The sequence below is a fragment of the Narcine bancroftii genome, chromosome 9 (genome assembly GCF_036971445.1).
Source record: "Narcine bancroftii isolate sNarBan1 chromosome 9, sNarBan1.hap1, whole genome shotgun sequence".
Taxonomy (NCBI): domain Eukaryota; kingdom Metazoa; phylum Chordata; class Chondrichthyes; order Torpediniformes; family Narcinidae; genus Narcine; species Narcine bancroftii.
The window spans coordinates 78921107-78933749 of NC_091477.1; the positions used below are offsets into that span (position 1 = coordinate 78921107).

The following is a 12643-nucleotide window of genomic DNA, read 5'->3' on the forward strand; positions in this document are numbered from 1 at the left end:
TAAACCTCTAGAAGGTTTCCCTTGGCCTCCTTTGCTTCAGGGAGAAACGGCTCAGTTTCCCCTTTCAATTGAAGCCTCCCAGTCCCAGTATCATTCTCATGTATTTTTTTTTCTGCATCCTTTCCAGCATAATGATATTTTTCCTATAGCTGGGTGACCAGAACTGCACAAAATAGTCCTGGTGTGGTTTCATCTTGTGCAGTTGTTACATGAAGTCTGATCCTGTACAATTTCCTGACCAATGAAGCAAGCCAAACTACTTCTTCACCATCTTATTTATCTTTGTTGCCACTTTCATGGAACTAAGTCACTGTACTGTTTAAATATCTCTGTTTTCAACATTCTCCACAGCCTTACCGTGCAAGTCTTGCAGTGGTTTAACCTATCAAAGTGCAACACTGGAGTTAAATTCCTTCTGCCACTCCTTTGTTCCCTTTCCCAGATCATCTAGATCTTGTTGTAATCTTTGGCAACCTCTTCACTGTCTTAAAAACTACCAATTTTGGTAACAACTGTTTTCACAAACATACTAATCATACCAACTTCATTGTCACCCAGCGTGACATTCCCCAGCAAGGGGAATGAGTTTGTGTCGATAATTTGGCCGGCAAGGAAAGACTGGGCTGAAGGATCTGTTTCCTTTCTGCGAAACTCTATGATTATGCTACGTCAGAGGGTCTTGCATTTCCTTAGATTGACTAAGGTTCCTTTTATTGTCACACAAAAATATTAAAAAAAAATAATATACATGATATACTTTATCCTTTGCCTGCCAGAAAGAAAACAAAGGATCGCCAGGAGCATCTAAGCATACATTAGTCATGCTTGAAATTATATCTCATACTGGTGCATTGTGACATAAAGTGCACATTCTAAAAGAGAGTATATCAAAATGCTGCTATTGATGGCTCAAATCTTGGTGTCTTTAGCGGTAATATCAAAATTGGCTTAAAAAGGAGGGCCTGTTTTCTCATGCTTTCTATATGCTTCTGAGGAAGAGACTTTATGAGATTGAAAGAAGAATTGAAATGTTATAGTAATATGAACTGGTTTTATTTTGTACTCCAAAGGAAGACTGAGAAATGACAAATCAGAGATTTTGAAACATTAGAGGCTTTTGTTGAGATAGCTATCAAAAAATATTACCACATTATTGAATATTCCAAAATAAAATGTTATCAAGAAAGATAACCATTAATAACTCAAAAGAATTAAGGAGCGTGTATTCTTCATTGGGATGCATAGTTAGCGTAGCGGTGATCGCCACACTATTACAGCGTCAGTAATCGCCCCATGATCATGTGGGTTTCCTCTAGGTGCTCCAGTTTCCTCCCATGTTCCAAAGAGTTATGGAGTTGGTAGGTAATTAGGTCACATTGGTGTTTGGTTGCCTCAGGCTTGTGGGCCGGAAAAGCCTTCTACTGTGCTGTGTCTCCAAATTAAATACAGTGATGAGAATGTCAAATTTTAAATCAAAGTGAGTAGTTTCCTTGGATGTCATTAATCAAAGGACATGGATTTTAGTGAAAGGTTAGGAAGGAGTTGATGAGAAGTGCAAGGCACACTTAAATGGAGTCTTTCATGTTCTCTTCAGGATGTCCCAAAGTCCTTTAGAATTAGAACCAATAAAGTTCTCTTGCAGTTTAGACACTTTTGTAATGTTGGTAGCACATCAGGCATATTTCACACAACGTTGTGATTATGATGAGATATTAAATGGGTCAAAGGCAGGAGAATCATCTTTCCAAGACATCCCACTTCCAAAGACTTACTGGGGTTATTAGGTTAATTGGTCACGTGAGTATATTTGGGGGAGCACAGGTTCATGGGCCATAAGGGCCTGTTACAGTGCTGTATCCCTAAATTAAAATTTGTGTAGGCGGTCAAATTCTCTTGATGCTGGTTTGAAAGAAAATGTAAAGAAGTATTTTAAACATAAATATAAAAAAGATGCAAATATGTGTGGGACAAGGGAAGAGATGTAATATTTTTGCCTTTCACCTAATTATTAAGTTCAAACAGTCCCCAGGTTACGAACGAATTCCATTACCTGTGTCTGTCCATAAGCCGAATTTGTACGTAAGGTGGAACAGGTACTTTTGGTTCTTATTTACAGTTTGTGAGGTAACATTATGCGCATGTGCTAACTGGGGCACAATTATGCGCATGCGTGAATTGGAGAATAGCCCCTTCATCAGTACAAGCCGTTCGCAACCCGGACGTTCATAATCTGGGGACTGCCTGTAATTCAATAATCCAAATAATTTAAAGACAATAGTTCATGTTGAGATTCACCTCGAAAACAGCAATTCATACGTATGGCTGCTCTTCATAAGCTCTTACAGCTCGGCCTTCAATACCATTATTCCCTCAGTGCTGGTCAAGAAGCTACAAACTCTAGGCCTCTGTACCCCACTTTGAAACTGGATCCTTAACTTTCTCATTGGAAGACCACAGTCAGTAAATATTGGAAACAGTATCTCCTACTCGCTGATCATCAACACAGGCGCACACCAAAGATGCCTGCTTAGCCCACTACTCTACTCATTATACACCCATGACTGTGTGGCCAGGCACAATTTGAATGCCATCTATAAGTTTGTTGGCAGAATCATAAACGGCAGTGAGAAAGCGTACAGGAGGGAAGTAGATCAGCTCGTTGAATGGTGTAATGACTACAACCTTGCACTCAACATCAGCAAAATCAAGAAGATGATTATAGACTTCAGGAGGAAGTCAGGGGAACATGATCCAGTCCTCTTCGAGGGCTCAGTGGAGAGGGTCAAGAACTTCAAATTCCTGGGTGTCACTATCTCCGAGGATCTGTCCTGGAGCTCCAGCAATCACAAAGAAGGCTCGCCAGCGGCTATATTTTGTGAGGTGTCTGAGGAGATTAAGTATGTAACCGAAGACTCTCGTAAACCTCTACAGGTGTACTGTGGAAAACATTCTGGCTGGTTGCATCACTGCCTAGTATGGAGGCGCCAACTCCCAGCACAAGAATAAACTCCAGAGGGGTGTTATCTCGGCTTGCGATGTCATGGGCACCAGACTTCACTCCATCAAGGACATCTACATAAGGCAGTGTCGTTAAAAAAACAGTCTCTATCCTCAAAGATTCCCACCACTCAGGCCACGCCCTCTTCACTCAGGAGCCTTAATACAAGCACTCAGTGGCACAAGGACAGCTTCTTCCCCTCTGCCATCAGATTCCTGAATAATCAAAGAACCAAAGACACAGCCTTCCTTTTTGTGGACTGTTATTATTGTTATTTTATAATAATGTAAGATGGTTATAATATGAACGTTTGCACTATTGATACTGCCACAAAACACCAAATGTCATGACTTGTTCGTGACAATAAATTCTGATTCCGATTTATGTGTGATCCTGAGATATCAGAAACCTCCAAAGTATCAAAAAGGTCTATGGAAATTTGTTTACATTTGGGATAGTAAGATTTAGTGGGTTTTTTTCCCCCACTGGCAGTCAAGCCAAATCTGTTCTGTTGATTTGTCTGATTTTTTTCAGAAACATTGAAACAATTGACGGCAAACTTAACTCATTTAGGAAATCTACATTCCATATTGGTTGGCAGTGGGAGACTTGTGCAGACCATATGTAAAAGCTGCAAAACAGTGGCCTAATTCTGTGTTGTAAATTCTTTCTGAAATTTATTTTTTTCTTCTTTTCAGTAACCTTAGATTGTGTTGTAATTTTCAGGGTGAACTGAACAATGACCAAGATGTTGTTGATTACATAATGAATCAGCCAACCATTGTTCCCAGGATCAACCCCAGGATTCTGAGCTCTGAGAGAGACTACTTGTCTTTGTCTACCAATGGTGAGGGTCATCAGTGTCTTGGACAAAAGATGTTTTAATAAACTGTAGGAATTGGCAATCTTTTGATTTTAATTTGATATGCATGTCCAATTAAGTAATAAATTAAGTTCTCAAAAAGGCTAATTTAATACCAAAAGACATAGGAGCTGATTTAAATTATTCGGCCCATCATGGCTGAATTATTAAGTTCAAACAGTCCCCAGGTTACAGGTTACGAACGAGGCTGAATAGTGGTAGTGGTAACAAGTGAAAGGATGTGTGATTAAATATTTTTCTTAACTGCTGTACCTACAATGACCTATTTTAAATGAAATTTAAAGGTGATTAGTGGTGATTCCATTCAACTGGAATTGTTTGGAATAATTAGCAATAAGGGTCCTTCCATGAATGATACCATTTTCCTGTTTGTTGAAGGGAAGGATCAACAGTCATTTTGTAAAGTTAATGAATCGATACAGGGAATCAAATATTATGGAGTTGGCGGGGTGGGGGGGGGGGTGGAGAATGGGGGATCCGTGAGGGAAATGTGCTTATGTTCCAAGATAACGGTCTACTTGGTGATTTTTTTTCTGCAATGCAAAGCCATGTCATCTACGAATGTGGCAGGAAGCAAAGTGAATTAATCCAGTGCATTTAGTTCACAGTCTTTGGTTGAACTGTTCATTGACCGAGGTTGGGAAATATTATATTTTTGTCAAATTGCGGTCTCACATCTTGAAGGGAAAATTTATTACCATTTTTAAAAAAAATAGCAATAGAAATATTTTGGTTTGATAAATTTTCAAAATAGAGTAAATGTGCTTTGGTTTTAGTTGAATTAGCTAGTAGTGCTTGCAAATTCTTAATGAACCCACATCTTATTACAGCAAACAATGGTGTGGATGACTATGCCCATTTTGCATTTCTGAAAACTGAGAAAAAGTCTGCAGCTGTGGCCAACAGTATATCCTATTTGTCTAAAAGAGGTACAGTACTTAATTTGTGGTGATTTCTTGTTTTTATGTTGTGAAATTTATTTCCTATATTTATAAACTTCAAAGTGTGGCTCACGTTTACCCAGAGGATATGCCATCTGTGAAAAAAGATGAATATGTGAACAGCAGCAATTTTTATATGCTGAAGTTTTCCTTTAAGATGACAGGAAAAAGTGCTGTTAAATAAACACTAGGCTTTTTCAGGTGCATTCTACGCTAAGAATGCGACTGAAGAAGCAGAAGCGGCCCTTTAAATTGCCGTTCAGGTGGCAGCGTTTAAAGCGCAACGTTGGCCACCTGAAGGACACAGCTGCCCAGGATGCGGCTCTGAGCACTCTCCGGCTCCTGCCCAGTGTCAGCTGTGATCAGCAGCCTGACCCTTTAACATCCGCTTTTATCCAGCTGTATTCAGGTGGCTGGGGGAGCCACTGAGCTGAGCATCCCTCACGGAGGAGGGTTACGTAGCTCGCCTCAAGAGCACCTCCTGCACATTCAGGTGGCCTCAAAACAGCCGCATATTGCCTAAACATGCGGCTTTATATGCGGGGCAATTGGCCACCTGAAAGTGCCTACTGAGTTCAAAGACCAAGAAATAGTTCCAGGCAACCTGGCCTTTTGTTGGGATCCTTGGTTGGTTAATCCCACTGTTGTATAACATCAAAATTCAAAAGAAAATAGCGATGATAGACATTTCAATCAGCAACCTTTCTTAACATAGAGCAACATAAATGATCAAAATCAAGATGAAGTGAAGCCTGTATGTTTCATTTTCCTTCAGATTTGTCGTTCATTGATCAAAAAAACTATTAAAGTTATTGACACGAGGCTTTGTTTTAGTAATTAACCTTCATGGTTGAAAGGGGTGCAGTTCCACTTCATCCAGATGAATGATGTGCTCAGCTCGGGTAGCATCTGTGAAGAGAGAAACAAAGTTTAACATTTCAAGTTCGTGACCTCTCAGAGTCTGACAGTCAGCTGCCTTCACTTATAACAATGTACACTTGACATTTATACATTTCCAGTATTTTTGGATCTGGAGGCCATTTCAAATTCTCCATGTGTTGCAGTCAAACCTGTAAAATATCACAAATTCTGTTTTTTCAAGAACGCAGATGTTTAAAACCACATTCATACTTACAATGCTTAATCCTGCATGATTACCAGTTGGCAAGTAATTGTATTAATTTAGTGATAGTGGTAAGTGAAAGGATGTGTGATAAATATCTTAACTGCTGTACCTGTAATGACCCATTTGAAATGGCATTTAAAGGTTATTGTTAGAGCTAATCCTATTCAATGAGAATTGTTTGGAATATTCAGCAGTAAAATGTCCATCTGTCAATGCTACCATTTCCCTGTTAACAGGAAGAAACAACAGTTCACTTTTAAAGTTAACTAATTCAATAGATTCCTGGTATAAGCGATTCACAAATTGGGGGTGGGGTGTAAAGAGTAGTTACATTCCAAGATAATGGTCCAGATTGCGATTTTTCTGTTTTGCAAGGCCACGTCACGTGCTCTTATGATGAGAAACTTGAGTTGCAAAACAAGCTTTGTTTATTTATTTCCTCTTTTCTCATATGAATTCTGTGAGATTGAACTTTATTCTGTATCTCAAATTTTTGGGGAGTGATTCAGTGAGAGTGAATTTCCATCGACTGTGGCTTTCATGCAGGGGCTGCTCCCATTCGACAACCATTTTCAACTGGCCAAGAACTGGTTCACCACCCTTTAAATGGATGTCTCAGTGGTGATGGAGCTCCATCGCTGCAAGTTGTAGGGTTAGGCAATGTTCACCACAGGAAGAACTAGCGCCCTCTGGCCAGAACACATGAAGGTTAGCACGGCACCTTTACAGCACTAGCCTTTGGTTCATATCTCACGCTGTCTGTAAGGAGTTCTCCCCATATCTGTATTTGTTTTCCCCAATGGCTCTGGTTTCCTCCCACCTCAGAAAACGCACCGTGGATGTAGGTTAATTGGATGTAAATTGCGAAGCACGGGCTAGTGGGCGCAAACGTCCTGTTATCATGCTGTATGTCTAAATTATAAAAAAATACTGATCTGCGAAGAGCCTATAGTCTTTAGAATCACTGCATGATGCATTCACAGGCTCAGAATTTCTGAGGCACTCATCACCGATGTATGGCATTTGACCATCACTGCCCTGCTTGTATTGTTCTTTCCACGGAAGTCAAGTTGGCAGTAGTACTCAACTTGCTGGCCATTGAATCATTCCTCAAGCAGCAGCAGTATAATTCCATGTTTCGCAGGTCAATGTTCAATGCAGCATCAGAGAGGTCATTCAGGCTCTCCACATAAAGAAAGGATGTGACTTTTTAAAAAAATTAATGAAGGAAAAAATTTGCACTTCGGGCACTGGTTGCTGAACATTGCTGGTTGCCCTTGAGTGAACCTGCTATTCACGTGGCCCCAGTATTCCCATTAATAACTTGCACTTTCTCCTGTGTTGATGGAGTTATCATTCACTCAGGGCATGGTTAGATGTTGAACAGAAGAAGTTTGTGTTGATCAATGGCATGTTTCCTGGTGACACCTGTGACTCTTTCATCCTGAGGGAGTGAGTTTTGCTGGATATTTTCAGCAGAATGTACTGTCCTGAGGAATGGATTGTAAGATACAGTCACTGCTCCTAACCTCCCCAGCCACTTGTACAATTATAAACTGGAATCTTTATAGCTGAGTATATGAATGTGATGAGAGCTACCAAAGAAGAGTAATCAAGAGAAAGTCAAGCTGTAATATCTATTAGTGGTTTTGCCCTCCCTCTTGCTCTTCTGTTATCCACTCATTACACATTTTGACATTTCTTGACAGAATCTCTATCATGTCTCTTATTCTGCCTATTTTAGTCAACCTAGAGAGGATATATTGACCCATGGAAATTGTTGCATACATTCTTGCACTTTTAATTGGAAATATACCAGTTTCTGATTCATTATTTTCCTGTTTATGGTTTTCTTTAATAAATTTGTTACTTTTATGTTCATTGTGATATTTACAAGCAATCAACTTTGACTCAATAAGTTGGGCAACAGCGACGAAAAGGGGAAAAAATTGATTGTTTCAGTTCTAGTGGGTATTTGTAGTGTGATGAATGGTCTCTCCATTCTTGGCATCTGCTTATGACATTAGGCCAGGTGAATGGTGAATACCATTTTTCCCCTTTCCTTACGGAGCTTTGAGACTTTTCAATATCTTGAAAATGTTGTTGTGACACTCCATTGTGCCATTCACAGTCCATCATCTCAGTTTTCCTGCTCTTGAGCTGTGCTCCTGCTTATGCATTCTGGGGCTGCACTAATAAAATCTGGGAGATAGCCAGTTTGGTTCATTAGTTGCTTGAGAGGTGATAAAAGCATCATTACAAGTGCATTGTGACCAAGTGATATTTCTTTATTACTTCCTTACAGAATTGCTTTCTCAGTGCCTGTTTGAAGAACAATGCAGTTTGCAAGAAGCCCATTTTTTTTAAAAAAAGCTTATTTAAATTATAATAAATGCATGGAATGTAAGCCTTCATTTATACATCTATAGTTCATTTTTTTGGTAAATACAAGCCACAAATAGATAAATTCTTTCAAGATGGAAATGATTTAACTTTGGTAACTGATTTTCTGTTTGATCTTTTATTGTAATTATTTAATTCATTTCTTCTTATAATTCAGAAATTGGGCTTTGTATTGCAATTTAGAGTTATGTCCCACACAACTCACAGAAATACATGAGATCCGTTTAGATCTGGTATAACTGGATTCTGTGTCTGATGTTTATTTATTGTTGAATGACTAATTTGGATTTAATATTTCTCCGACAAATTACGTCTGATTCCTCTAACACAGGAATGGTTTTTTTACATTGTTTGCTTGATGGGTAAAGTCGTATTGTTGACAGATTTAATTTGAATACCAAAGGCCTGTAGAAGTTGACTTGAGCAAGCTTTGGGGATTCAAAGAATGTGGATATCTGGCAGTAAATTGGTAGAGGGTCAGCTATAACTGAATGACTGAAATACAGAGTTGGAACAATTGCCGTATATCTATGTTGATTTCCTGTGTAAAAATGTCAAATCTACTTTGTTAATTTAGTATTTTCCTGCATTAAAAGAAATGGGTGTTCTAGTATATAATGCACAAAAATGTCAGAGAAACTCAGATGGTCAAGAAGCATCCATAAGGAGTAAAAGGTAACCAGCGTTTTGGGACTGTGCACTTCATCAGGAATCAGGAAGATCAGATGACAGGGGAGGGAAGAGAGAGAGGGGAGAGGAGCACAGGTTAACAGGCAAGGGGTAATAGGTGGATGCAGATTGGCGTGTAGAAGCTGAGAATAGATATAGGGTCATCTACTCCATCCGATGCTCCTGATTTGGCCATTCTCTACTTCTGGGAGATTGGACGTAGACTGGGTATTCTCTTCATTGAGGACCTTCACTATATCTGTTGCAACAGCAAAGATCTTGTAGTGGTCACCCAACATGTCTGTACATGACATTGTGCTGCCACATTGAAGCCACCCACAAGTTTGAGGAACAGCATCTTGTATTCTGTCTCCAATCAGACAGCATTAATATTGACCTCCAATTTTCGTAAATCCTCACACAAGTTCCTCTCTTTCCCTTTGCTCCCCTTTCCTCCAGCTCCTTGCCCCTTTCCATTTCTTCTCCAGACAGCTGGCCTTCTTATCCCTCTGCCTTCTCTTTCTATCACCTCAGGTTTCTACCTTCCCACCTGTATCTGTCTGTAAACTCTTACCTGTTTGCCTACGCTCCATCCTTTCCCTTCCACCTCTCCTTCCCCCTCCCTCCACCTTTTTATTCTGGCATCTGCATGCACTTCCTGATTCCTGATGAAGTGGTCAGACCGAAACATTGGTTACCTCTCTCTTCTAATGGATGCTGTGTGACCATCAGGCTCCTAAACAACAAACTCAGTCAAACTCATTTAAGGATTCTTACTTTGCACATTATTTATTTTTTAATATTTATTTTCTGTATTGCACAGTCAGTTTGTTTACATTTCTTTCTTTGTTTTCATATTTTTTTGTTGAGCATTTTTTTTGCACTACTGATAATTAGAAATTCTGCCTGGCCCACACACACAAAAAAAAGAATCTTAGGGTTGTATGTGATGTCACGTATTTACTCTGACAATAAATCGGAACTTTGAACCTGCTAAGATTCTCCAGCACCTTTCCATATGGCACTTGATCCAAGCAAATTCCAATGCAAATGTTCTTGTTTGATGGGGGTTTTAATTTGTACATTATTAAAGTATTAAAAAGCAACTTGAAACAGAATATGTGGTGCAGCACACTGAACAAGTGGAACATGCCCATAATTACCATGTTTACTTCCAGGCCTGGAATCTTAGTGTATTATTCCACCGTTAATCAAAGAGGAAAATCTTGCTGCCAGATAAAACAACAATCGCCAAGCTAGATGGATTCAGGTCATCAGGGCACTTTGTGGTTAACTGATGCTGTCCAAAATTGAGAAAGAAATTGACTTTTGAAGGCTTAAATTATGCAAATCAGCAAGCAAATGTAATTTTATATTTAAAAAAATGCACATTCATTTTAATTAGGATTTTAATCGAGGTTGCATTTTAAATTAAGTTACCTCTGAAGGACAGCTCAAAGTTGCAAATTTTATTTGACCTGAATGTTTAAAACTGCTTTAAAAAATCGCAGCTGACATATTTGATTAATGCCATGTCCCTCCACATTACAATTTCTGTTCTTAAACAATTCTCCTTCAGGTGATTTGGTTTACAATTGGTGCCTTTTGTGTTTGAGTGCCAAAGGCTCTAATGTTAGAGGGAAAAATGTCATGTATGCTATGAAGTTGAATGTAGCTGGAATTTGCTATAAATTTGACTGTATTCATGGTTTTTCTTTCATGCTTTTTTTTTAAATGCAGGAATATCTTCCCGAGAGATCTACGGTAACTTTCTACTCTATTTGTTTTTCCTTTCTGATTCCAGTATCTGCTTTAGAGCAATGCATTTATCATATTTTCCACTCAATTGCTTTATTATTGGATTTTGGTGCAACCATTCAATTCCACGTGCAGTTTTGACTCTTACAACTGAAGATTTCAAAGTTATGTATTTCATTTAATTGAATTATTGCAGTGAGAATTTAAATATAAATTGGAAAAGAGATAACAAAATTACGTTTGGCCTTTCAAGCTAATTTTTTTTTCCACAATGGAATTGATCACATTAAATCAAAAGAAAGCTTGATGCACATTGATAGAATATTAGACTTTAATCGAACATATTGAGTCACTGTGCAGGATTTGGAGGGGTTCTCTTCTGAGGGGGCAATTGAATAACCTGGAATTATACTCATTCAGAAGAATGAGGAGCATCTTAGAGAGACGTACAAAATTACAGAAGCAGGGAGATTGATTCCAATGGCAGGTGAGACAACAGCTAGGTCTTGAGGTTCAGGAGAGTAGGTTTAAACAGAGATAAGGAAGAACTGCTTCTCCCAGAGAGTAGTGAATTTGTCACGACTCTCAGCCCAAGAAAGCAGCAGAGGCGGTCTCATTAACAGCTGGCCCCATAACAGAAAATTATGAGTCTAAATACAGGATGGAGATTGACAACCTGGTTGGGTGGTGCCAGAACAACAGGCTTGCTCTCAACATTAACAAGGCCAAAAAGCTATTTTGGATTTTGGGAAGGGGAGGCCAAGCGGCCTCCATCATTCATGGAATGGAGGTGAAGAGGTTTAGTACCTTCAGGACCTCTCCTGGAGCTAGCACGTCAAGACATCCATGAAGAAAGCACATCAATACCTCTACTTTCCAAGAAGTTTTGAGAAGATTTGGCATGTCATCAAATATTCTATCAAAACTTCCACCAGTACACTGATCAGTTGCATCATGACCTGGTTTGGTAATTCGAGTGCTCAGGAATGCAGAAAACTGCAGAGAATGGCAAGCATAGCCAAACCCACTGAAAACTCTGACCACTTATCCATTGAAGACAAAGAGAGACGCTGCATCAAGAAAGCAGGCGACATCGTAAAGAACCCTAAAATCCTGGTCACAACTTCTCATTGCTTCCTTTGAGAAGAAGGCTGATATCAGGCACCTCGCAGTTTGAGATCAGTTTACTTCCAATGGCTAATGGTCTCTTGAACTTCCTCATCATAAACTACTTTGGAGCCACAAAAACATTACATGATTGAAACATCACATTTTTTTCTTGCATTATTATACCTGTAAATATTCATTGTCTTTTATTTTTTTTAAATCTCTTTTTGTATGATAATTTAATGTATACTTTTGGATTTTTTTCCACAAACTACCAATTTTGCTGCAGGAAGTAAGAATATTCGTGCATATGCACGTTGAACATTATTAGTATTGAAGACAAAGATTTTTGTAGAATTGAGGGGAACAAGTGAGCAAGTGGGATTGAATGGTAGAGGAGGTTCAGACACGATAGCCGATTCTTACACTGATTTCTTATGTGATTGTCCATAATGTTCTCAGCAGTTCTAAATCTTTACAGACCAGGGAGAATTGGGTTTGTTTCTTCTTTCTTTGGCTTGGCTTCGCGGACGAAGATTTATGGAGGGGGTAAAAGTCCACGTCAGCTGCAGGCTCGATTGTGGCTGACAAGTCCGATGCGGGACAGGCAGACACGGTTGCAGAGGTTGCAGGGGAAAATTGGTTGGTTGGGGTTGGGTGTTGGGTTTTTCCTCCTTTGTCTTTTGTCAGTGAGGTGGGCTCTGCGGTCTTCTTCAAAGGAGGTTGCTGCCCGCCGAACTGTGAGGCGCCAAGATGCA

At 39.3% G+C, this 12643-nt stretch overlaps 1 protein-coding gene across 2 annotated transcripts in view; it reads left to right on the forward strand.

Annotated features, from left to right (window-relative positions):
• Positions 1–12643, forward strand: part of uggt1 (UDP-glucose glycoprotein glucosyltransferase 1) — a 149312-nt gene that overhangs the window by 64557 nt on the left and 72112 nt on the right. Inside the window, exons 19-21 of one of the 2 annotated variants that reach the window (XM_069896581.1) lie at positions 3725–3845; positions 4712–4810; positions 10761–10784. In XM_069896581.1, the coding sequence (XP_069752682.1) occupies positions 3725–3845; positions 4712–4810; positions 10761–10784 (244 nt within the window). The remainder of the gene's footprint in view (positions 1–3724; positions 3846–4711; positions 4811–10760; positions 10785–12643) is intronic. The other variant, XM_069896582.1, reaches the window with a different exon arrangement.